The sequence below is a fragment of the Fusarium poae genome, chromosome 1 (genome assembly GCF_019609905.1).
Source record: "Fusarium poae strain DAOMC 252244 chromosome 1, whole genome shotgun sequence".
NCBI lineage: Eukaryota > Fungi > Ascomycota > Sordariomycetes > Hypocreales > Nectriaceae > Fusarium > Fusarium poae.
In genome coordinates, this window is record NC_058399.1 from 7,062,571 (window position 1) to 7,089,976 (window position 27,406).

The 27,406-nt window shown below is 47.2% G+C and overlaps 11 protein-coding genes across 11 annotated transcripts; 6 read left to right on the plus strand and 5 right to left on the minus strand.

Annotated features, from left to right (window-relative positions):
* Positions 1–1,330: 1,330 nt before the first annotated feature.
* FPOAC1_002293 (uncharacterized protein) lies at positions 1,331–2,900 on the plus strand (the record flags this gene model as incomplete). Its single annotated transcript, XM_044846874.1, has 5 exons — positions 1,331–1,429; positions 1,477–1,615; positions 1,664–2,183; positions 2,230–2,382; positions 2,435–2,900. 5 exons carry the CDS (start codon positions 1,331–1,333, stop codon positions 2,898–2,900), a joined length of 1,377 nt encoding a protein of 458 aa, XP_044712790.1.
* A 203-nt stretch (positions 2,901–3,103) lies between these two features.
* Positions 3,104–4,088, minus strand: FPOAC1_002294 (uncharacterized protein; the record flags this gene model as incomplete). The annotated part of the gene is made up of 2 exons (XM_044846875.1): positions 3,104–3,747; positions 3,800–4,088. 2 exons carry the CDS (start codon positions 4,086–4,088, stop codon positions 3,104–3,106), a joined length of 933 nt encoding a protein of 310 aa, XP_044712791.1.
* Positions 4,089–4,691: 603 nt separating this feature from the next.
* Positions 4,692–6,036, minus strand: FPOAC1_002295 (uncharacterized protein; the record flags this gene model as incomplete). The annotated part of the gene is made up of 3 exons (XM_044846876.1): positions 4,692–4,837; positions 4,883–5,702; positions 5,758–6,036. 3 exons carry the CDS (start codon positions 6,034–6,036, stop codon positions 4,692–4,694), a joined length of 1,245 nt encoding a protein of 414 aa, XP_044712792.1.
* A 1,128-nt stretch (positions 6,037–7,164) lies between these two features.
* FPOAC1_002296 (uncharacterized protein) lies at positions 7,165–9,753 on the minus strand (the record flags this gene model as incomplete). The annotated part of the gene is made up of 5 exons (XM_044846877.1): positions 7,165–7,570; positions 7,615–8,058; positions 8,103–8,717; positions 8,764–9,114; positions 9,161–9,753. The coding sequence occupies 5 exons, from the start codon at positions 9,751–9,753 to the stop codon at positions 7,165–7,167; spliced, it is 2,409 nt and encodes an 802-aa protein (XP_044712793.1).
* Positions 9,754–10,657: 904 nt separating this feature from the next.
* On the plus strand, positions 10,658–12,163 carry FPOAC1_002297 (uncharacterized protein; the record flags this gene model as incomplete). Its single annotated transcript, XM_044846878.1, has 4 exons — positions 10,658–10,917; positions 10,972–11,754; positions 11,804–11,876; positions 11,921–12,163. The coding sequence occupies 4 exons, from the start codon at positions 10,658–10,660 to the stop codon at positions 12,161–12,163; spliced, it is 1,359 nt and encodes a 452-aa protein (XP_044712794.1).
* Positions 12,164–12,352: 189 nt separating this feature from the next.
* Positions 12,353–13,361, minus strand: FPOAC1_002298 (uncharacterized protein; the record flags this gene model as incomplete). Its single annotated transcript, XM_044846879.1, has 3 exons — positions 12,353–12,772; positions 12,828–12,834; positions 13,306–13,361. 3 exons carry the CDS (start codon positions 13,359–13,361, stop codon positions 12,353–12,355), a joined length of 483 nt encoding a protein of 160 aa, XP_044712795.1.
* A 261-nt stretch (positions 13,362–13,622) lies between these two features.
* Positions 13,623–15,320, plus strand: FPOAC1_002299 (uncharacterized protein; the record flags this gene model as incomplete). Its single annotated transcript, XM_044846880.1, has 5 exons — positions 13,623–13,744; positions 13,794–13,995; positions 14,052–14,612; positions 14,665–14,931; positions 14,985–15,320. The coding sequence occupies 5 exons, from the start codon at positions 13,623–13,625 to the stop codon at positions 15,318–15,320; spliced, it is 1,488 nt and encodes a 495-aa protein (XP_044712796.1).
* An 818-nt stretch (positions 15,321–16,138) lies between these two features.
* Positions 16,139–17,461, plus strand: FPOAC1_002300 (uncharacterized protein; the record flags this gene model as incomplete). The annotated part of the gene is made up of 1 exon (XM_044846881.1): positions 16,139–17,461. The coding sequence occupies one exon, from the start codon at positions 16,139–16,141 to the stop codon at positions 17,459–17,461; it is 1,323 nt and encodes a 440-aa protein (XP_044712797.1).
* A 608-nt stretch (positions 17,462–18,069) lies between these two features.
* Positions 18,070–18,492, plus strand: FPOAC1_002301 (uncharacterized protein; the record flags this gene model as incomplete). The annotated part of the gene is made up of 1 exon (XM_044846882.1): positions 18,070–18,492. One exon carries the CDS (start codon positions 18,070–18,072, stop codon positions 18,490–18,492), a length of 423 nt encoding a protein of 140 aa, XP_044712798.1.
* Positions 18,493–22,914: 4,422 nt separating this feature from the next.
* On the plus strand, positions 22,915–25,432 carry FPOAC1_002302 (uncharacterized protein; the record flags this gene model as incomplete). The annotated part of the gene is made up of 4 exons (XM_044846883.1): positions 22,915–23,173; positions 23,237–23,382; positions 23,429–23,969; positions 24,018–25,432. 4 exons carry the CDS (start codon positions 22,915–22,917, stop codon positions 25,430–25,432), a joined length of 2,361 nt encoding a protein of 786 aa, XP_044712799.1.
* A 722-nt stretch (positions 25,433–26,154) lies between these two features.
* FPOAC1_002303 (uncharacterized protein) lies at positions 26,155–26,877 on the minus strand (the record flags this gene model as incomplete). The annotated part of the gene is made up of 1 exon (XM_044846884.1): positions 26,155–26,877. One exon carries the CDS (start codon positions 26,875–26,877, stop codon positions 26,155–26,157), a length of 723 nt encoding a protein of 240 aa, XP_044712800.1.
* Between the last annotated feature and the right edge of the window lie 529 nt (positions 26,878–27,406).

Below are 27,406 nucleotides of genomic sequence, written 5' to 3' on the forward strand. Positions count from 1 at the left end.
ATCGTTGGCTTGGTTGCAACAGTTCATGTCGCACCTTTGATGTCAAGATACCCGAATTTGGTCCTGTTTATGGGAGTCAACTCGTTGATCTTAAGACCGTAGTTACACGTGGAGAAGAAACGGGGACAGGAAACTTGAAAGTCTTCAATGCAGAATCTGTTCTAGTCGACCGTTGAGTCATGTACAAGGTTGGTGTTCTAGACTTGGCCAGTGAGGACTCACAGTTGCAATGAACAACGTTGTGATGGAGTCCACTCCGCTTTTGAAGGGTTATCCGACGACTAGTCTAGTTAAATCCAGATTTATAGCCTAAAACTTTATTGAATGCGCCTCTCACGAATGTTTTGCTTATTTTGGATATCATGCAGTTCCAGAAACCAGAAACCAGAAACCAGACTTAATGTTCTTTTATTGTCCTAAAACTCGTCCATGTTTTCTGTGGCGTTTCGGTGTACTTGCCAAGTCCAACATAGTGGCTTTCGGGGATGTCAATCTCTTTTCGTTTACCCCAATCCGTGATACGTGCGGCACAGACAGGAAAAGGGGGAAGCCATCTTTCTATGCATGCAAGAGCTGGTAAAAAAAAAAAACAGGAATATTACTCCTTGAATTAAGTGCTTACTCTCGAATAGCCTACCCCTCGTTTTGACAGAGCCGGAGATGATCAATCCTCCCAATCCTTGTCCTAATCTGATCAGGGATAAGCCATTGACACATGCCAAGAGAAGAAAGGAACTCCCATTGACGAGATACGATCCTTGATTCTGTCTAGCGCAGGGGCGAACTTCTCTTGACGACCTTCCAGAATAAGCAGCTAAGCTTGTAGTGAAACACGGGGTATTCAACAAAAAGAGAATTCCTCGTTAAAAACCCTTGCTGGTGACCTATAAGATTGCTGTACACGAGCTCAGCTTTGGGTGAATAGGACTCAAAATCCAGGCAGATTCATCCCTCATGGCGGCGATAAATGACGCTATTCTAAGGTCTTGCCTTGCACAGTTAACCTCCGATGCTACGCTGCATCGTGGAAGCTCTTCCGGGCGTTCCATAATCAACACAACCCCAGAAAACAAGATGAGATATCAAGGGGGCCTCCCTTATATCCCTTCTTCGTGATTGTCATCGAAGCGGGGTCGCGGCGAGCCGTTGAACCTAAAAGGCGCCCCATCTTAGGATTGCGCCCAATGGAATGTCACTTGAGACCAACAGGGCCTTCAAACCACGCGAGACGATGAACGCCAGGGTACTCTGTAGTCTGTCTGTCTAGAGTTTATATAGCCGTTCCCCCGGACCCGCTGATTGTCTTGCTATCTAAGTTTTGTCGATCATAATGAAGTGGGCTTTGCCTTTGTTGCTGGCCTTTGTGCCTTGGACTTTGGCAGATTTTGGGAATACAACCGAGTTGCTCAAGACTCTGCCTAGTTGCTCGGTAAGTTTGTTGCTGCAATAACAAAATGTGATTGCTAACATGTGCAGTCTCCTTGTTACGAAGAATCTTTTGAAAACTCGGGATGTAGAACTACCGATGTAGCTTGCTTATGTGGAGGAGGACAGAAGACTATCAAAACGGCTGAAGGGTGTGCAGCTGAGGCTTGCAATGTCAAAGACAGTTTGAGTAAGCCAACCCAACGGCATAATATACAGGCCAAGCTGACATCTATAGCCACTCTAAACATGACCTACACCTACTGCGATTATCCCGTCCGCGACAAGACACCCATCTTCATCAACGTTACCATCGTCCTCGGTGTCATCTCCGGCGTTTCTATTCTCCTCCGTCTGGGCACAAAATACTTCCTCAGCAATGCTGACTATGGTCTCGATGATCTTTTCATTTGTCTTACACTTCTTATCGGAATGCCGTCAACTGCGATGAATATACATGGGACAGCAGGACACGGAGAGGGCCGTGATATCTGGACGCTCGAGTTTGACCAGATCACTAAATTCGGCTTCTACTTCTGGCTTCTCGAGGTATTCTACTTTGCTCAAGTCTCTTTCCTCAAGACATCGTTGTTGTTCTTTTATCTCCGCATCTTCCCTGGCAAAGCGCAGAAACTTCTTTGGGGAACTATTACTTTTAATACCGTTTATGGTATTGTCTTTGTTTTCTTGGCTGCCTTTCAGTGCACGCCTGTTAATTATTTCTGGCTTAGCTGGGATGGCGAGCATGAAGGAAAATGGTATGTCTACCGAACCCAAACGAGTGACAATCTGCTAACTGTCTAGTTTCAACATTGCATCCATCGGCTGGGCAAATGCGGCTATCAGTATCATCTTGGACTTTTGGATGCTGGGCATCCCGATGTGGTACATCCGTAAACTCAAGTTGCACTGGAAGAAGAAGATTGGTGTTGCCGCCATGTTTGTCGTTGGAACTTTGTGAGTACCTTGACTTTCCACGTATCCGAAACATCATCAGCTAACTTCTCAGTATCACTATCGTGAGCATCATTCGCTTGCAATACATTGTCCACCTTGGATCTTCAACAAATCCAACCTACGACCAAACAGATGTGTCGATCTGGTCAACAGTAGAAATCAACATAGGCATCATATGTGCATCCATGCCCGCTCTTCGAGTCCTTCTCGTCCGCATCTTCCCCGCCCTGGGCGGATCCTCCCACGACTCAAGCAAATACAACAACTACGGCGAAAACTATGGTCGCAAGTCACACGTTCTAAGTCGTAGTCGGGCTGGTCGTGTCGAACTCCCTTCTGAGACAGGGGACTCGGACCACTCTCCTGAGCATGGAGGCATAGAGATGCACAGGACGTTTCAAGTGCAGTATAGTGAGAATGATGAGCAAAGCTTGGTCGATGGGCCGAACAAGTACAATAAGACACAGGTTGTATCGGAGACTAGGAGGTCACGCGATACTAGTGATAATTCAATCTAGATTGATGGAATGATGACATGGTTCATATACAAGCTTGTGTCTATAATAATTGGCTGGGGTTATGATGGTTCGATTTATGTTGGCGAGCTTTATGATGAATAACTAATTACTGTACACAAACCGTGCCATGAGTCCTCAAAACCATTGAATGGAGGCTATCCCAATGTCAACTCCCCTTTTTCTGAGACCATGAGAGTATCCTGTCATTCCCCTGACGAGTCTCCGTGGAGTTGCAGAGCACCTTGTAAGTGTTCTTGCAGGGTTATGTATTTCTTCTGCTTGATTCCATTAACCCATCCAAGTACGTGTCCCCAAACAATGAAATGCCTTTGACTGGCCTCGTTCTCGTCTTGGACCGTCTCAGGGAACGTAACGATGATTCTTCGTCGAGTCATGTTTGCCTTGATGACGGCATGCCCCTCCAACAAAGTATTGATTGACGCCAGATCTGGTACGACGAGCGTCTCGATAGGTGTCAGCGATGGTGGTTCGACTTCGAATGGCCCGACAATACCGGGCTCATACAGGAAAGGATCCAGTTTCTCCCAAGCAACCTCTCGCCTTTTCAAGTCGAGATCTAATTCTGATTCCGATTTCCTGTATGCAAACATTGTGAAGACGGCTTGTGACCGCACAATGTACTGTGAGTTGGGGTCCATTGGAGACTCGGGATTGGGCTCCGCATGTGATATAGTGATAGTAGTTCTTGTTGGCCAAGACGTTTCATTGGCACGACTTTCACAATATTCATCATATGTGCGACTCCGCGACTGCCCTGGTTTCAATCTCGACGAGACTTTCGGAGGCCCCCATGGCCACAAAGGCGCATCTGATCCAAATGGCCTGACTATGGAGTTTTGTATCAGTAGCAGCTACAGTGGAAATATAATCAAACTCACACCATAGCTTCCAAAAGACGTTGTCAACAAGGTACTCGAAATACGCTACAGAGACAGCACGCTGCATCGTGTCATTGTAGAGTATTTTACAGGCTGTCCGGCGGGCTTCAGCTGCATACTCGTCGTAGAGAGAGCTCGCTTGGGGGCGCATGAATTTAAAGTAGGCAGCCAGATGTAGCCGGCGAGAATTCGTGATGTTGGCATCGTAAGGAGTGTAGCTGAGGTCTCGGAAGCATGGACCTGGTTGGTTTTCCGACGTAAAGTCGAGATGACTTTTCACTGGCTTCATCGTCAATAATTCATGAGAGTAATTTATATCTGATGAGATTGAGCAAAAGTTGACTTGTGGCTTTACCAACTTGAAAAATATCTTTTGGCGGTGACCATATCAACATCAATTTAAGGCAGGCAGCTTCGCTGGTGTTATCACCTGCTGACGGCCGTCGGCTACCTACATTTCCACGTCATTCACTTCCTTTACGCCGTGTACCCCATTATCCATGTCTCATCTAGTTGGCTGCGGTGATTTAGAGGCTACATATTACGGAGGTGCGTCCAAACTCACAAACTCAAAATGGCGATATCATAAGGCTCATCCTATTATAAAGAGTGTCGCTGTTCACGATCCTGTATGTAAGGCTCAGCGGGAGCTTCTTCCATCAATCATAATCCATCTGTACACTGTAGAATCCAGTCGTTACCGTGTTGACAGCCACCCGGCTGCTTTTTCGGATAGCATACGTGTTCTTATGAGAGAAGCCACTTATCAAGATGATCGTTACTTTGACATGTTGAGTCTTTGATCCGTAGGAATTCTTTAGATTAGAAATTGAGAATGTTGACATGGGCTCGGCTTTGGTTTAAAGATTGGACAATACGAAATTGTCATCGTTTAGCTTATCGATTCCAGCAATTCCTGGTATGTTTTGACCATGCTCTCGTGTTCTGTGCTCAAAGATTTAGAGTCCAAATCTTCAAACGCCATGCTCCATATGGCTTGCGCCTCATCCTTTGTCGTCTTTCTCGCCGAGTCGATACCTAAAATGTCAGCCCAGAAACACTCCAAGCCAATGCGAAGCCTACCAATATGCTGCGCTTGAACTGGATACAGAGCATATCTGTCCAGTTGGTTTCCAATGGCAATGTCGTCCAGTATCAAGTCCACCTGCCCTCTCTTTCTTTTCTGGAGCTCGGATATCATCAGGGGCACCTGACGGCGTGGGAAGATCATAGCCTGCGAGCAACATCCAAAAGGCTCGTTAAAGACTCCTGGCGACGGTGGAAATAGACTCGCTTTACCGGATTGATACAGTAATATCACCAAACCTGGAACCAAGATGAAAACGACGACGAAGAGTATCTCCCGGTCGAGATATTTCTGAGTGGCCCTCCAGCGACGTCGTGCGAATAATGCGGGAGCCAAGATTCCTAAACCGATGCCGAAAATAATCCAGAACTCGTTGTTCCCTCCAATCTCATGAGAAGCCCACCCTATGGATCTCTCTTGGTTAAACAATCGCATAAATAGCCAGTGTTGCTCCGGATCTATGCTGGCTATATCTGCCAGACCTTGTAGAGTTCGCATAAACCATCCGCGCGCTAGAAGAATATCGTCCTCGAATATAGCGACATACGAAGCGCCCGTATCATAGCACCGTTCAAGAGCCAGGGTATAGTCAAATACGCCCTTCTCGCGATAGTTCTGGGTATTTTCTAGTTCGAGGAGATACTCGATGCTCGTGGCATCATCGTTGTAGGTGTAGACTTTGTCGACTGCACGTTTGAGCCATAGTTCGTGCCAGCTGGGATGTCGGGTCGGGTCAGTCTCGGCAATGAGGACGGATATGTCGATGTCTTGACGTTCTTGTTCGGAGAGGCCGTGTAGGATGCTTCCTATTGTGATCTAACAGTCGATCGACATGAGTATGTAACAAGGATAGTGGTTGTGGGGTGTTTACCGGAAGGTATTGTGTCTGTCGTGCCACCGAGTTCAGCGCTAAACAAAGCGTCTTGTTTCTTGATAATACATTCTTGGAATAAGGACTTCCTTCGGCGGAAAGTGACCCGATGGTCTGTTCAGCTTCGGCAATACGGATGGCTGAGTAACCGGCCTCGTACGCTCGTGTCTTGTCGAAGAAGACGCTGCCGGGGTCACGGTAGAAGTGGGACTGGCCGTACCAGACCAGGCAGAGCAGGAAAGCTACACAGGCGGTTGTTTTGTACAGCAAGCTATACATGATGTTTGTTTGAAAAGCTGGGCATTGTCATGTCTGAGAAAGGGATTTAAACAAAGGATCAACAACAATTGTTTGCTCGGAGAGAAAGAACGTACAAGCGAGACAGCTGGGATGACGATCCTAAGCCCATCTTTTTCTTTTGTTTTCGTGACATGTTGGCTCCAAGATAATTATTACGGAGCAGTACCCAGTTACGCCCTGTACCAAGAACCGGGGCATAAGCAATTCCATTCTTTGGCCAATGAACTAGTCTGCTACTGTGATAGTAATGCATTGTCGCAAACGACCCGCATCGCCAAGGGTCCTCAGCCTCACTAACGCTGGCCCATGGGTTGATCAAAACAAGAAATCGCCGACTTGTCGACACATTCCATTGATGCCGATTGGATGTTCATGTCTGGTCGGCCGCTTTGACAAATGCCCAGAGATGTGAATAACTGTCCATCTCAAACGGAATTGTAATTTGGGATTTACTAGTTCATGATATGACGATTTGCAATTCACCTTGAAACAACCTACGTGAGAAGCAAACGTCATCAGTACCGCGTCCTTTGGAATGTTTCATGCTACGGACGACACATGCCCACATGCTTTAGTTTGTTTCGCTGAAGCTATTTTGATCGACAAGTGGACACAGACTAAACGGCTAAAACGGCTCCCTAGTCCTCAGGGCACCAAGGAATTGGCTGCTGGAAGCACAAGAGACGAAATTATCGGGCCACTTTATACTTATTAGACCAGCACTCTTTCGGCCATTTATTCTTTCACCCTAAAACCAAAAGGTAAGCTTCTGTTACCCACTAGTTTAGCGAACTCGAGTGGGTATGTTAATGTCAATCCTTTGGTTTGACAGGCATGTCTCGCAGATTTAGATGACGACTCTCAAGGGGCTGGCAGGGATCAACTGACTGATGAATCTCTAGACGCGTCAAATAAGTTTAAAGCACCCGCCAGTAATAGATCTCGACTTTGGAACTTCTTATTATTTGTTTCCATATTATGATCAAGTCAAAATGCTGTCTACTTCCTGAGCTTCTCTCTACAACTTGAATGCTGATGTAAAGAGGAGTTTAGCCATGTACCATTACTTCATAATCATTCTATCACGTCACTCATAGCATCTATAAATCAATCTATGCCATATGCATCTTCTCCAGAAAAATCAACCAATGTAGCTTCGTTCGCTACAAAATCCCCTTCCCAATCCTGTTTTTCCGAAACCCGTCTCTCCAAGCCCCGTTTCGACATTGGAAGTCTATCCCGCAGCGAATCTGGCTTTGACGGTCGTGGCGGCGGCGGCGATCGCTTTGCGGGGTCTTCCTTGCTGTACGGTGGCTCGGCGTTCGAGTAGGCTCGTTCTGTTTGAGTGTATGATGGTTCGCCCTTGCTGTAGGCGGGTTGTTCGTCTCTGCTGTATGAGGGGCCGGCTTGGCTGTATGCTGGAGCGGGGGTGGAATCTGAGTCGTCGATTATCTTGGCTGCCGCAAACTGGTCTGCTTTGGATGTGGTGATTGTCGCATCTGGTTGTCGTTCGCTAAATGGTCAGCCATGTTTATCGACATGTCTCATGCTACTCACCTATTCACTCGCCAATACGGCGATGCCTGCAACAGCTCTAAATCGACTATCCCCTCGGCATCGAGAATTCTCGATATCACATGCTCACGAGCATTTGAAACATTGATGATACTTCTCATCAAGCTCACCGCCTGTTCAGGCACATCTTGCACAACATTAGTCTCGGGGTCCGTCATTATCCATTCAAGCAGTCGACGTGGGAGTAATGTCTGTTTGAAAATTTCCCAATTCTCGTCGTCCGAGTAGACAGTAAGACCAACTGTGTCCTTGATGTCGAGACCGCCCATGGGATTCACGGCAATAATTTCAGCGCTGCCGGAGCGGTAAACGAGTTGTGATTGGAAACTGGATGCGAGTCGGACTTCGCAGTGATCGAGAGTTTCGCGAAGCCAAGATGTTGCTTTTGGTGTAGTCGTTCTAGGACTTTTGAAGTGGACGGCAATACTATAGGGGTTAGATATGAAGTCACAAGGGTAGTAGGGACTTACCGTAAAATGTGATCAGCCTTAGCCGAGAGTTCATCGGGTAACTCGATGGACTTGAAGTTCTCGTCTTCTGGCCCCTGATCCACAACGTGGCGCGACAAGTACCGCTGATCGAGGCCAGCCCAAACTAACAGATTATCCAACATCCAAACAGTCTTTGGATCAAAGTCCAACAAATTCAACCTTCCTTCAAACGCCTCTTTCAAATTTTGTCGATCTGCAATTACAAACTCCATACTTGGCGCACAAAGCAAAACTCCATCCGATGTCGACACAGGGAAAACATTACTCTGCATAAATCTCTCCTTATCAAAAACATGCCCATACTCTGGTATCCTCTGACTGACGGCGACCAAAAGACCTCTTGCGGTGTCATCGCGTGAGCAGTCCGGACTTAATGAAGAGACTTGCATTAGTGTGTCAAAAATGAGACCCGAATCGTTTTGTTTGATGTCGAGGAAGTCGACAAAGAACTCATGGAGCTCAGGGTAGTGCTTGCTGAGGTCGTTGACTTCGGGGCTGTCGAGCTTGGGGCACCAAGAGACATCGGTTGCGTTGAGCCATGTGACGGTTTCTCCAGGAGCCACGGCGATTATGGGTTTTTCGATAAATGATATTCTGTACATTGTTAGTTGTTTGACTTGATAAATATGAACCGACTCACTTTAGATCAGCGGCATCATTGGGTGAAAGATCCATTCTCATCTTGTCCAAGGCGCGATAAAGTTCATCCGTCAACCAAAGATCGGCTGGGTCAAGCACTGCATCAAAGTCACGCTTCTCTAACACGTCCACTATGGTCCGGTAGCTGGCCTTTTCAAGCTTCAGCGTCTGGGTGTAGAATTCTCTTAGAGACGCAAGCTCAGACTTGCTCGCGTCCCAATCTTCTGGTACCGGAAACACGGGTGATTTTGACAACGTGCTGGATATCTCACATGAGTCGTCTAATAGACATTCGCTGAGGGGCCTCCATATCGGGTGGATATAGACAAGCTGTTCCTTCTCGAACGCATATCTGATGGCGTGAGCATCATGATGTTTTGAGGGGAGGGTGTTCATACCTGACTTTGTGGGCGCTGGCTTCTGGATCTTTCGAGTCTTCACACTCTGCTTGTATCCGAAGGTATAGTTCCAATATTCGACGTGGGAACTCGACAGTTGATGCTTTTGATCGTCGTACTCGTATCAGCATCTCGAGAAAGAAATCTAGGTCGTCATGGTACTTGGCAAAGGCCCTGAGACACCTCCATTGGCCAAATCCTCCTTCGGAGCGTATGGGTGGATCCAGTCTTAGGAAAGGAAAGGGTTCTCCTTCGAGCATATATCGATTCCGGAGGTAATGCAGCTTGGGAAGCGGGATATACGAGTTGCCGAGGGGTCTGAATTTTCCGTCTTGACATAGGACTCTGATGGCCTTTATATCAAACATGGACTCTGGGTTCTCTTTGATGTAAATCTTGTCACGCTTCCATGCCTGCTGGAGGTAATTGAGGAAGTCCTCGGGGTGCTGCTTGGACATCTCGATACATTTGGGCGCTACAGAGCGACCCCGCTCATTGAACTCAAAGAGCCGGGGCTCTGAAGGTCCAAAGCCTCCATAGCTCCTGGAAGAAGTGCTGCTGGTATCTCCACGATCGCCACGCAGTAATTGCATCGGAATGGTGTTTAGTTAGGGGTTGGGATTGGGATTCCCCAGATTGAGGTCTTGGTCGGGTTGCAAGACTCTCTCACTCACCGACTACAGCCTTTGACGTGGCCAGAGTGGAGAATGTGGGAGCAGGGGGTTGGCGGAAAAAAGTGCACTCCGATGAGTCAGCAGCCAATAGACACGCGACTTTGACAATCTTATCATGTCTTTGCCAAATCACTCAAACGTGGACATGAATGTCACGATGTTGTTGTACGTCATATTGACTTATCCTGACTTACCCTATGCTGCACAAACATTTTATTGCTCCGTGAGGCACTTTTTACAATAGAGTGACTCATTTCTATACTCACTTGTCTTTTTTGTTATACCATATTATTCCCCTTCGAAAATAGACTTAGTGGCAAAACTAAAGCAAATCCCAAACCCAATTGTGTCACTAACGTAGTCGCACGACATAATTGTGAGTCGCATCATGTTGATCCTTATCACAACAGATGCGCTATCATCATCACAAATCCTGACTAGACAGGTCTCATGAATTAAGCGCAGGACTTGGTTATGCATTTCGTCTCTTCCATTTATTCAGCCCAACCCAATAGCTCACTCATGTTTCGCTGCCATGTCATGAATTGAGTTCTTCTCCGATGTTTAGCCAAAACGGCCCGTCCACGCGAGATCGCCCTGACGATCCAACCTCCCAAAGTTTAGGATGTCTGAAAATAAATGATCAAACCGCTCATATACATTAGTCTATATTAGTCGACTCATTTTGTCTATTCCATTGTGTCACAACATCGTCGCGCAACTATTACAAATCCGGTAACACTTCCAACTTGGATGTCAAGCTGGTATAAGTACACCAGCGTGTCCTTTCCATTTGATTCAATCATTTATCATTACTTCCATCATGGCTACAATCACTCAAACAGACACCGCTACATCGGAAGCTGTCTTTGAGCTTCGCGATACAACAAACGCAACGGGTGGCTCACATAACGATGACCCCCCGCCAACATCATCCAGCAAGCCAAATACAGCAGAAATTCTCAAAATATTTAGTGCGGGCTTCTCATTCTTCGTCGCAGGCGTTAATGATGGAAGTATTGGAGCGTTAGTACCTCACATCATTCGCGACTACGACGTGACAACCGCCATCGTTTCGTCAGTGTAAGCTCACTTGAACAAACCCCTGATTCAATCAACACAAACTCACAATCCTAGATATGGAGCAAATTTCATGGGTTGGTTCTTTGGCGCCTTTTCAAACACTCACCTCTGTCAAATATTTGACCTCGGCTCCATGCTTGCTCTGGGTGCTGTCCTACAAGTCATAGCTCATGCTCTCCGCGCCTGGAAACCACCGTTTGCCCTATTCGCTGTGACCTTCTGGCTGGCAAGTCTAGGACAAGCCTACCAGGATACGCACGGAAATACCTTTGTTGCCGGAACGAAGGGTTCGCATCGATGGCTAGCTTTTATACACGCCATGTACATGGCTGGGTGTCTCGTTGGACCATTTGTGGCAACAGGTATAGCGTCAACCGGAAGTACTTCGAGGTGGTATCTCTTTTACACTTTTCCGCTTGCTATTGGTGTTTTCAACGTCGCGTTCGTGATATACGCGTTCTGGGATAGCCTCAAACTCAAGAGAAAACAGAAGCCGACAGAAAGGACGCTTGAGGCTGACGAGTCGCCTGCATCAAGAAGTGAAGATGCTTTCTCTCTGATCAAGGAAACCCTCAAAAACAAGAATGTCTGGCTTGTAAGCATGTTCTTCTTCTTTTTCCTTGGCGCTACACTCACTGCCAGCGGATGGGTGGTCGAGTACCTGGTTGATGTGCGCAATGGTGATATCAATCAGATGGGATTTGTACCTGCTGGATTTAGTGGAGGATCTCTGCTCGGAAGACTGTTTCTCGCAGAGCCTACTCACAGATTTGGGGTCCGAAGGATGATTTTTGGATTTACCATTATAAGCATTGTCTTGCAAGTCTTGTTTTGGCTGTAAGTTTCTTGAACTGCCCTGATCTTTGGCTTTCGCTAACAATACCAGTGTTCCAAACATCATCGCTGCATCCATAGCCATTAGTCTTTTGGGCTTCTTTATGGGTCCATATTTTGCCACAGTAAGTTTGCCAACTCAATGTTTGGACACAACTAATATCAGTAGGGTATCGACGTCGGCTCCAAATTGTTTAGTCCTCGTATCCAGTCTACGGCTTTGGCATTTGTCTTTGTTTTTGCCCAGCTTGGAGGTTGCATGTTTCCTATCATCACTGGTCTTGTAGCAGCTAGTGTTGGCGTGGGAGTCCTGCAGCCTGTTCTTTGTGCGCTGTTGGTTGCCACATCTATCTCATGGTTGTTTGTTCCGATGCCCAAAGAGACAGATAACCCAACATTGCACCAAGAGTAATTTCTGTTCGAAAAGACAACATAAGGGACCAAGTCAATGGGCTGTGTCGCATTACAGTGGAGTTTCTTAGGTTGTCTACTCTTGGACCCTGAAGACCCTGATGCAGGAGGGAAGCAAAGAGGAAACGCCACGAAAGACACATGGAATATGTTAGATAAATATAGTACCTCAATTTCCATAAAATTACCACTATTGTGCAATGTTGGCCTCTACCTCGATCTCAACAATCATACCCGGAATGCCCAACTCAGTGACGCCTACACAAGTCCAAGTAGGCTGGTGATCAGGCATCCACTTTCGAAACGACTCTACCATCAAGTCAAAAGAACTAGAGAGCGAAATGTGGTAACTTCTGACTGAGTGGACATCTGCCCAGCCTCTTGCGCCTGCATCCTTGAGGTTCTTCTCGACATTCTCAAAGGCGAGATCGATCTGACCCTTCAGGTCTTCCTTATCGATGTTGCCTTGGTTGTCCCAGCCACCCTGACCAGAGCACTTGATAGTGTTGCCTACGCGTACGGCTTGCGAGTAGGAGTATTCTTTGTTGTTGGTTTTGCCCACGCCATCGTAGTTGTAATATGTGAGGTGTGACATTGTGATGGGTGAAGCCTAGAGATATACTTTAGTTGCGTTGGCCATTGGAACTGTACATGAGAGGCCTTACGTGAAGACTGATGAGATTGATCAATGATTATAGATAATCAGTGCTTGATGGACTTGATCAGTAGAGCTTTATGTTCACGTACAGGAGGCGGCATCGCCTCTTATGTACTGCACGCCGTGTCACACAGAATGGTCATGGAGATCTTGGCGCAGGCTGTATACCAAAACAACTTCCTGATGACCGGCTATAGAGCGTCATCCATGGCATGATATGATTGAGTTGTGCTGCCGAATGGCCTACCAAGTTTCCTAATCTAGTGAGAGTATTGAATCCCCGCAGAAATGCCCAGAAATATCCCAAATTGAGTATGAGATAAGGGCAAAGTGTGTTGTATGGGATGAAGAGACGTCTTGCAGAAAGTGGGTGGCTAGAGGACTAAAAAGTTACCCAAACAAGAATAGCCCCGGTGGCTTTTGTCCAGCTTCCCCGCGGCCTGTCACGGGTTGAGATGGTCCCTCATCTTGGCCTCAAAAATTACCCTTCTTGAACATGATGGAGGGAATTGTTTATCATGAACTTGGACTGTGCCAGCATTCTCAATGGATATTGGCTGAAGACAGGGTTATCGGCGTTCTCGGCAGATGTTGTTGGCTGCAGCTATTCACAATTGATTGAACCCCGCAGCGCAGCTCTCTTTGACACTGAGTGAATGATTGGCTTTAATTATTTGTTGTCTCTTGACCCGATGAGTTCCGGTTTCCGTCATGTCGTACTTATTATAAATGATGACGTCCCCAAATAATTACCAGTCATCCAAGTCCTTTAATCTTCCCTCTGCTCTTCACATCGTTAGAAATGGCATCAACCACACAAATCTCGTTGCCCAACGGCAAGAAGTACGACCAACCAACTGGTCTCTTCATCAACAATGAGTTTGTAGCAGCTACAGGCGACGAGTTTGTCGTGACAAACCCACAGTAAGCACCCGCAGCACTCACCTTCAGAGGCATGCTAACAAATCAACAGTACAGAGGAGGAAGTCATCAAACTCAAGGGCGCATCGAAAGATGACGTCGATAAAGCCGTCCAAGCTGCGCGCAAGGCCTTCGAGGGCGAGTGGTCTGAACTTGCTGCCGTTGATCGCGGCGCTTTTCTCTATAAGCTTGCCGATCTTATTGATCGTGACCGCGAGCTCATTGCCGCCATCGATGCCTTTGACAATGGCAAGGTACGCGTTAAGCCTCAATCTACCGCAAATTACTGTAGTACTAACTGCCACTTCAGCCCTTTAGCGCTTGTCTCGCTGGCGATCTCGATGAGTCCTACAACGTTTTCCGCTACTACGCTGGCGCTGCCGACAAGATCAGCGGCAAGACCATCGAGACCTCTCCCGCCAAACTTGCATATGTCCTCCAGGAGCCTTTAGGTGTCTGTGGCCAGATTATTCCATGGAATTTCCCCTTCATGATGCTTGCCTGGAAGGTTGCACCCGCGTTGGCCTGCGGCAACACAGTCATCCTCAAACCCGCCGAGCAGACCCCGCTATCTGCTTTGTACTTTGGTAACCTGGTTAAGGAAGCTGGTCTTCCTGCAGGTGTCGTCAATGTTCTACCTGGTCTTGGTCCCTCTACCGGAAAGGCCATTGCTGGACATATGGACATTGACAAGGTTGCCTTCACCGGTAGCACCAACACTGGCCGAGCCATCATGAAGGACGCTGCCAACAACTTGAAGAATATCACCCTCGAGTGTGGTGGTAAGAGTCCTTCTATCGTTTTTGCCGATGCCGAGCTGGAGCAGGCTGTCAAGTGGTGCCACTTTGGAATCATGGACAACAAGGGAGAGGTAAAATCCTTCATCACATGCCCAGAGGCATTCTTACTGATTCTGCGTTTAGGTCTGCACTTCTACTTCAAGAATTTACGTCCACGAAGATATCTACGACAAGTTTCTTGAGAAGTTTGTCCAAGTCACAAAAGAAAACGACAAGCTCGGCTCACCCTTCGACGAGTCAACTGTCCAGGGACCCCAAGTCTCCAAAACACAGTATGAGCGCGTGCTATCTTACATCGAGGAGGGCCGCAAGTCTGGCGCCAAGCTTCTGTACGGAGGTAGCAAGTATGGCGACAAAGGTTATTTCCTCCAACCCACAGTCTTTGCCGACGTAAGTTTACAACATCGATGATATTACAGAAACTATACTGACTTGTTTAACAGACAACTGAAGACATGAAGATCATGAAGGAGGAGATCTTTGGTCCCGTCGTTTCCATCGCCAAATTCTCTACTGACGAGGAAGCTATCAAAAAGGCTAACGACACCTCGTATGGTCTTGCCGCGGCTCTATTTACAGAAAAGATTGCTCGCGCGCACAAGGTTGCTCGCAAGCTCCAGGCTGGTATGGTCTGGATTAACTCGTCGGGTGACTCCCACTTTGGTATTCCCTTTGGTGGTTACAAGTCTTCGGGTATTGGACGTGAGTTAGGACAGTATGCCCTAGACGCCTATACTCAACCCAAGGCTGTCCATGTCAACTTGGGTTTCGAGCTGTAGATGGATTCTAGCATGAATCCTGGAGATATGGTTAAATGATACCTGAGCCTCAGGGTATTAGAAAAATTGGCCGCTGGAAGCATAAGAGATGAAATTAGTGGGCTCCTTTATGCCCCTTAGACTATAGCTCTTAGACTATTTATCTTTATAACCTGGGACTTAGGGTGTCATTTTTTCTGCAACCTACTAGCTGAGTTACAAATATCATCTCATTTTCATGCGGTTTGGCTTAAATTGGAGTTGGAAGATGCAGCAGTCCGTTTCCCACGTCGAAGCTCGTAGTGATTTACTAGCAAGAAGTTATCTTGAATGAATGGATGAACCTTTCTAGATATGGAAACTTGGAGCATTGATACTTACGATAGTTCAATGCTTATATCCCGTCTTTCCCGTGGTTGAAATCAGCTTTGCGATACGTTCTTGGTGAACGGGAAAAGCCTTAGCCGAACAAACGTGTTGCTCGGGATCTGTTTCCGAATTGTCGGGCCTGACTATCCTCATGACCTCTGTTAGGTCCCACATCCCCAGATAACGACCTGTTTCTGTCAACACTATCCTAGTCTAGATATGTTTTCTCCGCTTATTTAGCTACAGTCGTGTAACTTGATTCGCTGCACCCCTTGTCGGTGAACTGGATTACATAGAAAAGGGCGTAGAAAGATACGCGTCGAGATACCACGATAAGCCAAGCCTGGCTTGACAGCAGATAGATATATGAAGGATAAGGGCCCGTCTGGATTCAAATCCTATCTTTGTCTAGAATTAACACATTTTTCTACCCTCAAAAATCTTGTTTTCTTCCAATAAAGCTAACAACCATGACTGCAACAAACTCTGTCAGCCCAGACGCCATCAGGGCCTTGTTCGCGTCTGCTCTCTCGAGCATGTACCGACGTGAGGTCCCGCAATATGGCACTCTCCTCAAGTTGGTGTCTGATATCAACCACAAGAAAGATCAGGAAATCGAACCCCGCATCGAAGTTGAAAGACACGGTGCCATTAGGCTAGGAACACCAGAAGAACTATCAATGATGCGACGCTTATTCTCTGTTATGGGAATGCAACCTGTCGGATACTACGATCTCACCGTTGCCAGCCTTCCAGTTCATGCCACATGTTTCCGACCCCTCACACAAGAAGCACTCGCTTATAACCCCTTCCGAGTTTTCACATCATTGCTGAGATTAGAACTCATTGAGGATAAGGAGCTTAGATCAAAAGCTGCCGATATCTTGAGCAAGCGCTGCATCTTCACACCTCGATGCGTGGAGCTTATCGAGCTATTCGAGTTGCAAGGACCATTTTCGGAGGCAACAGCAGAAGAATTCATCAGAGAGGCTCTCGAAACATTTCGGTGGCACAAGACGTCAACCGTGGATCTGAAAACATACAAAGCCCTTCGAAAAGCGCATCCTCTTATCGCAGATGTTGTATGTTTCAAAGGCCCCCACATCAACCACCTCACGCCTCGCGTCTTGGACATCGAAACAGCGCAAGTAAAGATGCTACGATGTGGCCTACAAGCAAAAGACGCCATTGAAGGACCACCTCCACGATTATGTCCCATATTACTTCGCCAGACAAGCTTTTTGGCTATTGACGAAGCTATCGCGTTCTCGGAGGGCGAAGAGGCGGGAGGAAGCCACAAGGCCCGCTTTGGAGAGATTGAGCAGAGAGGGATGGCCCTAACACCTAAAGGACGACAGCTATATGATGATCTCATCAACGAATGGCGAGAGGGTTTGAGCAACCTCACCGAAGCCGAGTCAAAAGAGAAGCATTTGGCAAAGATATTTGAAAGATTCCCTGACAATATGGAAACTCTTCGAAAGGAAAAACTGGCTTACTTTTCCTATAAGCCTGTTAAAAAAGCGAGTAAAATTCGGGAAGCTGACATTGACGCCCTTGTCAGTTCCGGTGCTGTCTTGGTCGAGCCCATTACATACGAAGACTTTCTGCCCATCAGTGCCGCGGGCATCTTCCACTCTAATCTTGGCAGCGATGGCGGCATGAACCACACAGTAGGCGCTGACAAAGATTCGTTTGAGAAGAGTCTCGGATGTACCGTCAAGAAGGAGTTTGATTTGTATAGTGAGATGCAGGAGGCTTCGATTAGAGAGTGCTTTGTCACTTCATGTTAGAAGGGGGCGGGCGTAATTAATGATTAACGATTGTGGAGGGGAATTGCCGAGGGTTAATATTTATTTACAGTACCGCGGCAAATAGTAATAACAGAATAGTCTCGGATACAGAGGAGTTAATCCCGAATGTAGTGATGTAAAAAGTTTAGAAGTGGTTGCAGTATACTTATTACCGGCCCCTCGGCTTCAATAATGTAGTGGATATGGAATCCAATTTCAATTCTTCTCCAAAACACTCAGAACCCTAAATATCTATGATAGAGTTGGTAAGACGGTAATTATTACCCGGGTTCTTGAGCAATGATAAGCTTGAACTTCCGAGGTCCCAGCGCTTATACATAATCAATCAGCCTCGGCTGTTGGGAATGGCTTGCGGCTAAAGAATCTTGGCGCCTTCGACTTGATTGATTGGTTCAAGCAATATGTCAATCGCTTTATATGCATCCTTTTTAGACTTTTGAGCTTATTCAGCTGACGCTGGTATGCTTGCCTTGGTTCGGATATAAAGTACCGTACAGCTCTCATCTTCTTGAGCTGCCAAAGAATCATCTAATCTTCTCACTACTGACCGATAACACATATCTTGCTTTACTTCATATCAAACCAACATGGCCTCATTCAAATACATTGCCCCTCATAACGACTTTCTCAAAGGCCTCGGCGACGCCTGCCACTACGAGCAAGCCGTCGACCTATGCAATGGCTTTTATAAAATCTCTGGCCAAGGTGGCTTTACCGACAAAGGCGAGATACCATCCGACGTCAAGGACGAAGTGGAGCAAGCAGTCCAGAATGTCGAGGATGTTCTCAAAGCAGCTGGTCTTCGTGGATGGGAGGATGTTTACTACGCACGATATTACCATACCGATATTGACGTGACTTTGCCACTGGTAGCAGAGGCAATCAAGCGGAAGGTTCCCAACAATCGACCTGGTTGCGTTGCAGCGGGTGTTGCAAGGCTGGCTCTTCCGAATATGAGGATTGAAATCGAGGTTGATGCTAAGAAGCAGTCCTCGCGAGGAAAGCTATAGCAATTCTCCATTTGACTCTTTTTATATTTTTCGAACAAGTTCATGACAATAGTCTGACATTAGGAGCCATTCTAAGAACTCGTTTCTTAGTGATATAAATAATTTATCCCGACCTCAAGGTTTTGACATCTCCAATATTGAATAGAGTGATAGTATCTGGGTCGCAATTCCCAATATCCAAGCAATTTCACTTGAGCGAATTGCCAGAGACTGAGCCAATGTGTGTACCGGAGTTGTTATTGCTAAATGTTTTTTTTTTTTGTCATCAGGATATTATTTTTGTGGATTCTCTGAAGAAAATAAAAACGCGGTGCAGATGCGAGATTCGTGCTAAAGCTGGAACGCGTATATGGCGCGACAGTCACATGTCGTGTCAGCTGAGTGGCCTATCACAAATCTTGGCATTTCTACGACAGCTTTTCCAATTACCCTAGAGGTATGTGTTGAGATTTTACGTTCTTACACTCAAAGTTCCTTAGTTTGAGCGGAACTCCATACGGATTTCCAGTATCATAGGGATCCCAGAATGGCACAGGATAACTATGGTTTTTTTTTTGGACATAACTGCCAATAAATTGTCTATAAATCTAACCTGAAGAGATATACCGCCGTTGATCGATGCGGATTTTAGGCCTGCTGGTTTTGGTAGCCCGTCATCAGAGGGTCGACTCCTATCGCATATTACTGTTATGATGTGAGTTTCAACATACAGTTGACTACTGAATTACTATTAGATTAGTCAATGAGAAGATACTCCCAGATAAATATTTAAATCTTCTATCAGTATGATCATCGAAAGTGCTCGTAGACTTGCGATTCAAAAACAAAACCAACCCAATAATGCACGGTTTCGATGCAAAAGAATTCAGAACAAGCCATTTGGGTCCTGCATAATGAATCCAAATTGGGAAAATGTATGAGCAACCTGTTGTTGGCTTGGCACAAAACATAAGGTAGATGGACGTGCCGTTATGCCGAGAAAGGTGTGCTACCTAGATTCCAGGGAGGGTGAAACCGAATTGCCTCCGTTGTACAGAAGCGAGTGATGTGGGAATGTCAACGTGGGATCGCTTGGCAGGGCGTAGAGTGAGCATGTACTCAGTACATGTCGCGGGGAGCTCGAAGTTGCCACAAGATATTAGAATCTGACAGGTCGAGACCAAGACACTCAATGCATACTCCCCGACACCAGACACCACTATCGAATCCAGAGGCAAGGGCAAATCTAGATCCCGCTCTTGGGGATAACGGGAGAGACACGATATTGGTGGGAAGCTTCAGGGTGGTGGGATACATAATTTGCAAATCGTCGGGCAGTGGGATAGATCGAATATGTAGTGTGTAAAGTACGAACCTACCAGGAAAGCTGTCGCATATTCGCGAAACTGCTGAACAATGGCACCATTGAAAGCCAGTAATAAGCTCGTGTGCGCAATCCCCTAATCTGGACTAGATTTTTTGAGTAACAGAATTTGCCAAGGTAAATGAACCCCCCTATCGAGGTGGCCAAGACGGCGAGACACATGGAATTTCGGAAAAGGCGTTTTCAGGCGTCCCTTGACGTGGGGGGCCAAGACGGAAAGAAGGCTGCCTAAGCACTTCGTCTCCCGAGCAGGAGAGATAATGGGTTCTTGGCTGCATAGCGTGTTGTTGAACCAGGTATCAAGAATGGGCCGTCGGTCGAACGCCGATGGTCCGACTGTAGGATGCAATGGTAGCGTCGAAAGGGGATACTATGGGCCAGGATCCTCGTACCTTAGTTGGTAATATGTGGAGGACAAGACGCGGCATCTATCCGAACCAGTAGATTATAAGTTTTGATCTCGTAAGATTCGCAGGGTACATCTGGATTTCCAGAACTACACCAGCCAACGAGCTGGTCGGGGCGACGAAGGTCACTCCGAGTTTAACTTGGGATTGTACAATGGGGGGCGGCTAGTGAAGTCATTGCTCGGTCCAGGTTGGCGGATCATACCCCTGATTGATCAATCAAGAGTAGATTAGAGTTAAGCGTGGATGGAGCAATATGTCAGGGTTTCTTGCGTCAAAATGCACCATGCGTGGCGATCAGCTCTGAGTCTAGATGAACAGAACTCGCGGCTAAAGTCGACCAAGGCCGGAAGATCGGCATGGAAAAGCAGAGCTATTGCTCAGGGCTTGAATAGACTGCGGTTTGATTGAGTCTAGATCTGTCAAATGACAGCAGGATTTCAGCTTTGGTAGACTGGTAGATGAGGTGTGTCTCAGTGTGTCTGCATGGGAGGTGCAAGGGTGTGGTCTTTTACTGGGAGCTAATGCTATTGGTGAATGGCTAGACAGGTCTGTCAACTATAATGCCTGCATGTCTGTGGTGTACCATGAATTGAACATGTAATAATCTTAAAACAAATCTTTGCTAACAGGGAATTGGTTCGGGGATAGCTTTGGAGTGTTGCATACCGTTGATAAGCGCGGAGAACGTGCACGAGAAACGCAATTATTAATGTGAATGAGCATCAAATAACGGCTCTACTACGGTCTTCGAGCCAGCAGGCAATGAGATGAATTTGGGATGTCGGTTGATACTGGAGACGTTGATAAACGGTAGCGCATGCGGTCCAGGATGTTGTAGGGGTAAGTGGGGCCGACGGGGAGTTGGGGGGAGGGAACTTTATGAGGCCATTTATGAAGAGTTAATGGGCATAAGCTGCTGATAGAGATACAATAGAAAGTAGATGCGCATTTAGTGATCTGTAATTCTGTAGCAATACCAACGTTTACATTTCTGCCATGTAAAGATTTGTTAGGTTCTGATTCTAGATATTCCCTCTCCGAAGAGATCTATTATCATCTCCCCGAAACAAAAGAAGTACGCATGGAACAAAAGCTCCAGGGTGGGAACGGCAATAAAAAAGTACTCAACTCCCCGAAGGTCCCTGTAGAAAAGATAAAGACACCTGTGATCTGTGTTCTACCCACTGTATTTGCAACTTTCCATCGCACGCTATACACTAAACAAATTAATGCTTGTTTTACGCCGCCTTTTGGTCCGTTCTTGTCACTGTAATGCATTCATTTTAGCATTTCTAATTGAATTGATGATCTCACTTTATCATCAATGCTCCGCGCCTTCACATCCAGCTTGCTCTCGCTAAGCCGTAAATAGAATAGCGTTATCCACCTGCCGAACAGCTCAAGACTTTAACTGGTTCTAGAGCGATGGCGCAATCGGAGACGATATCGTCGCGAGTTGATCTAACAAGGATTTCCTCTTTCCTCAAACCTTGAATGCATGAATCTGCAAATCGTTACACGATGACCAGACGCTGTACAATTGTCGCGCAAATTCACAAACACATATACTCGATAACAGAACGACTGAAATTCTATCGAATCCATATATACCCCGCAATAAAGAATCTTCATTCTCATGGAGACGACACGAATGTTGGTGGAGAAATGAGCGGAGCTGTTTTGGGATAGCGACAATGACATGCTCAGATCCTGGTCAGCACGCAATGCTTCTAATGGGGCCACTACACCAGCTTTTTTGCCGCCAATGCCAGCTTCCCCCACGCTTCTGCGCCCTCGCCTCGGTCAGGCCAGTTCAGGGCAGCTTGACGCGGGCTGGCCAAAAAAACAACAAGAGCTTGGGGCGTGGGAATACTATTGACCGTGATGCGAGAACACAAAACACAAATCACAGCCCGTACGTACCATGTACCTCAGGCGCTCAAATGGGTGTTCGTCGATCCCTGTACGCTCGGTCATCGACGCGCTGGAAGGGTGTACCCATAGCATCATTTCTCCCCGTCAGAAGATGTGAATGTCGCACACAAAGGGCTGAAGGGTCATCAATCGCACAGCATGGTATGCCATGGTGCAAGACTGCCATGGTCCACATCGGCTTATCCCAATACGCCAATTCACCTCATCTTGACCATTCTTAAATTTATACTTCCATCGTCGCCTCTCTTCTCGAATCTTTTTCCTCACCTCGTCTCATCTCACTCTGTGTCGCATTCCCCGATTCTTACCCAAAAAACGGGTCAAGACCAAACTCCCCATAAGATCGAGTCGATCTGTTCGAATTTTTACCTCAAATTTACTCCGTACCAAGCATTGGAGTCGTCATACCTTCCTCGACTACTTGCCCCAACTAGGAGAAAGTCTTGCTAGCGTTGCAGCATACCCCGACGCACCGAGCGACAACCCGAACGGTCCGCTATCGCTTACCCTGACTACAGGCCTTCACTCAAAAGACCCCGTTTTCAGTGGTCGACCATTCTGCAAGACTCAAATACCCACGTTGTGTCTTCTTGATCTCCCCGTTCTTGCATACTCCTCCTCCCTTTATCAATTCTTATTTTATCCAGCTCTTTATCTTCTCTTCTTTCCAGCGTTGTCTTTCTTTATTCTCACACAATCATATCCTCAGCAAACATGCCGCAACAAGGCAAACACACGGCCAAGACGGCCTTGGAAAAGTTCATTGGCGCCGATCACACCGAACCCGAAGAGAGAGCACCCTCAATCACGAATGCGGACCTGTATATCGAAGAGGAACCTACAGTTGGAGAGTTTCTCAGAGAAATCACTCCTTCCATCCATCAAGTTGGTGAATACTTTTACAACCTCTTCCCTTTCCTATCATGGGTCGGCAAATACAACTTGATCTGGTTCCTTGGTGACATGGTCGCTGGTAAGTAACTCCCCGTCCTCTCTGCCACATGGACATCTCTGCTGACACCAGCTCCCCGCACAGGAATCACTGTTGGTGCTGTTGTGGTTCCCCAATCTATGGCCTATGCCCAACTGGCTCAGCTCCCCGTCGAATATGGATTGTACTCATCATTTATGGGTGTCTTGATCTATTGGTTCTTTGCTACATCCAAGGATATTACCATTGGTGTACGTACATTCGACTCCCCATACAGACCCCTGCTAATTGTTCTAGCCCGTCGCTGTCATGTCTCAAGTTACAGGTAACATTGTTCTGCGAGCTGCCGACACCCTTCCCGATGTTCCTGGTCACGTAATTGCCTCTGCTCTGGCTGTTATTGTCGGCTCCATTGTCACCTTCCTTGGTCTCGCTCGACTTGGCTGGCTCGTTGAATTCATCCCTCTGCCTTCGATCTGCGCCTTCATGACCGGTTCCGGTGTCAACATTATTGCTGGACAGGTTCCCAAGCTTATGGGCATCAAGGGAGTCAACACGCGCCAGGCTACCTACAAGGTCATCATTGACACCCTCAAGAATCTGGGTGGCTCCAAGCTTGACGCCGCCATCGGTCTCTCCGCTTTGGTCCTTCTCTACATTATTCGTATCTTTTGCAGCACCATGGCCAAGAAGCAACCTCACCGTGCCAAGCTGTATTTCTTCATCTCCACCCTCCGAACCGCTTTTGTCATCCTACTTTACGTTGGTATCAGCGCTGGAATCAACATCAAGCACCGCGACAACCCACGCATCAGTATTGTTGGCGACGTTCCTAGTGGTAAGTATCAATGATCGCTACCCAAAGAATTTTACTAATCTGACCCAGGCTTCACTCACGCCGCTGTCCCCGAGATCAACAGTGACATCATCCGGTCCTTCGTCTCTGAACTTCCCGCCGCCGTGATTGTCGTCCTGATTGAGCACATTTCCATCTCCAAGTCCTTCGGCCGTGTCAACAACTATGTCATCGACCCTTCTCAAGAACTCGTCGCCATTGGTGTCAGCAACCTTCTCGGCCCCTTCCTGGGTGCCTACCCTGCCACTGGATCATTCTCTCGAACTGCCATCAAGTCAAAGGCTGGTGTCCGCACTCCCTTCGCTGGTGTCATTACTGCTGTCGTTGTCTTGCTTGCGCTTTACGCCCTCACTGCTGTTTTCTTTTACATCCCCAATGCTGGTCTTGCTGGTGTCATTATTCACGCTGTCGGAGATGTTATTACTCCTCCCAAGGTCGTCTACCAATTTTGGCGTGTCTCTCCCATCGAGGTCATCATTTTCTTTGCTGGTGTTCTCGTAACCATCTTCAGCTCTATTGAGAACGGTATCTACACCACAATCGCCATGTCTGCTGCTGTGGTTGTTTTCCGTCTGTTCAAGGCCCGTGGTCGCTTCATGGGTGTTGTTCGTGTGCGAACCATGAAGGCCAATGTCAGTGATGGCACTGCTAGCCCCGGGTCCGTCGATGAGGGTGAGGGTTCTCTTCGCGCTGGCTTCCTCCCTCTGGACCACGGCAACGGCTCCAACCCCAAGGTCATTGTGCGCACTCCTTATCCCGGTGTTTTTATCTACCGCTTCGCTGAAGGTTTTAACTACCCCAACGCTTCCCACTACCTCAACCACCTTACCGAGACCATTTTTTCCGAATGCAGACGTACCAACCCCGCGCTCCTGGGTAAGCTTGGTGACCGTCCTTGGAACGACCGTGAGCCCCGCCACATCAAGGCTGTCGAGAACGATGAGCGACCCATTCTGAAGTCTGTTATCCTCGACTTTTCTAGTGTCAACAATGTCGACGTTACATCTATTCAGGCATTGATCGATGTCCGAAACCAGCTTGACAAATTTGCTGCTCCCGAAGTTGTTGACTGGCACTTTGCCAACATTGAGAACCGATGGACAAAGCGTGCTCTGGCTGCTGCTGGCTTCGGCTTCCGCACTCCTCGTACTGGAAATGAAGCTGCTGGTCACTGGAAGGCTATCTTCTCTATCGCTGACCTTGGTGGTGACGATAGTGCCGCTACTGCCGCTGCTCTTGACGAGAAGGTCAAGAACACACCGACACGCCAAGATATCGAGGCTGTCGAAGGTTCTGTCAACAGCGCATCTATGGAGAAACTGCCCAGAGATCACACCAGTACTCGCCTCGTTGCCGTTGGTGGTCTCAACCGACCTTACTTTCACCTCGATCTTCAAGAAGCTGTCGACGCGGCTGTGGCAGCCGCCGAGCTTAAGCAGCACTAATTGTGAAGTTTTATCATTTTTATTTCAAAAACAGGCATTGGCGTTTATTAGTGGGAATTGTTTCATGTCAGAACAAACATTTGTCTTGGGAAGTTTTGTGATCGCCAGTTGGGCGATGCTGTGTGTATACCCGATTTAGTTTGATGTTTTACATTGGATATGATGGATATTGCAATGTCTCCGCTGTAGATGGCGTGGCATATGAATGACAATAATGACGTTGTTACCTGCACCAATGAGTTATGCTTGATTGTGGATTTTGTTCACCGTGAAGTTAGATAGATCGCTTTGTAAGATTATGCATCTTCTGCAACCCTACATTAGGCCTCAATTGTCCTTTCGTTCTTTCCAGAGCGACATGCAGTATCCGGGGTGGCACATGCCGGTATCAGCAGACGCAACACCTCCGCATGTAGTGGTGTTTCTCGTGTGATGTTCCCTTGAAATTTTATAAGTTTTTTTAGGCTGCGCTTTGATGTCACTGTATGGCCGGCCACGGTGACCCCCACATGAAGAGTTCCTCGAAACAGGCTTGAAAGATGGAAAGGGGTGAGAGAAGGAACCCGCTCCGCAAGAAGCGAAAATAGGATGTCAATTCATACGACTTGGAACAGATACATGGGCTATTTCTTCGCATACCCCAAGCTTAGATATGAATTTAAAGATAATCCTGATTGCTGGCGTATACCGTTCCTATAGTACCTATGAGTATGTCTACTCTACTAGTCAATGTCGTCGCTATTCTCATTATCCATGTCTTCGCTACCCCTGCTGTCGTCATATTCAGTGTCCATGGTATCCTCGCTGTCCTGATTGACTTCATTACTCATGATATCCTCGCTGTCCTGATTTACTTCTTCGTCTGCACTGTCCTCATTATTTTCGTTGTTCCCATCACCTGCCGGCGAGGGAGCTGCCGATGAGAGAGCCAGCTCGACTGGTTCATGAACCTGTTTATGAAAGTTTATGGACCAGCCAACCATTGCTGGAGGCAAGGGCTTCTCGGGGTCGCATAATTTATTGACGGCGGTCCAATCGGCATATTTATCGTAATAGTTGCTGGAATTTGGTTGATTGCCCAACTCTTCCAAAGTTGCACGAACGTCGTCGGTTTCTTCGGGGTCTACGAAATCATGCCTTGACTGGTCATAGAAATTAGCAGGCCACTTTATGCTACCTAGACCATACTGCACTGCTGTTATGGTGATGCTTACTAGTGTTTCCCAGCGCCACAATAGGTTCGCAAGATCCAAGTTGATTCGGGTTATAGTGTCGGCAAAGGTGGTATTGAGAAGAAAGACGTCGAACAAGTTACGCTTAGTTGTTGCCTTGATCGGGGCTGATAAGAGTCGCTGTTCTTCGTCGGTAACAGCCGGGACTTCTGTGTCTGTACCGTGCATGAGACCCGCTTGGTACCTCTTAACATGAACAGAGTTTATTTCCATTTTCGACTTGATTTGGCACCGACTGTAGTACCTCCACTTCAGTTCTTGTAAGAGGTGTTCCGCACCGACGTCAAGAAATCGGTCCGTGGTCTTGTTCCATGAATCACCCGGAGAGGCTATTGCTATGTCTGCTCGGTGCCATGTGAAACGGTTGAGGGGCCACAGTCGATGAAGGTGTGGTAGGTAAGTCAGGTTGGCAAGTTTTGCGAAGCATGGTAAGTGAAAGTAATCTATCATGGTCAGCTAAAGTCTCTTCGAGACATTAGGTTTAGGCTGATACATACTTGGTAGGATGGTCGACGAGCCAAACATGGGTGGGCGAATGGAGACACAGTATTGACCTTGATCAAATTCCATTTGGCATACCGTGCTGGCGCAACCCAGCACGCACATATACGTTCCATCAGCAGGGTTGAACTTATAGACTCCACGGGGTCTCTGTTGCAGGAAACACATGTAGACCCAACGGCCGTTCACCGCCCTCTTCAAAAATTTGTTGAAACAGAATGATTGCCACCTCGCCTTCTCC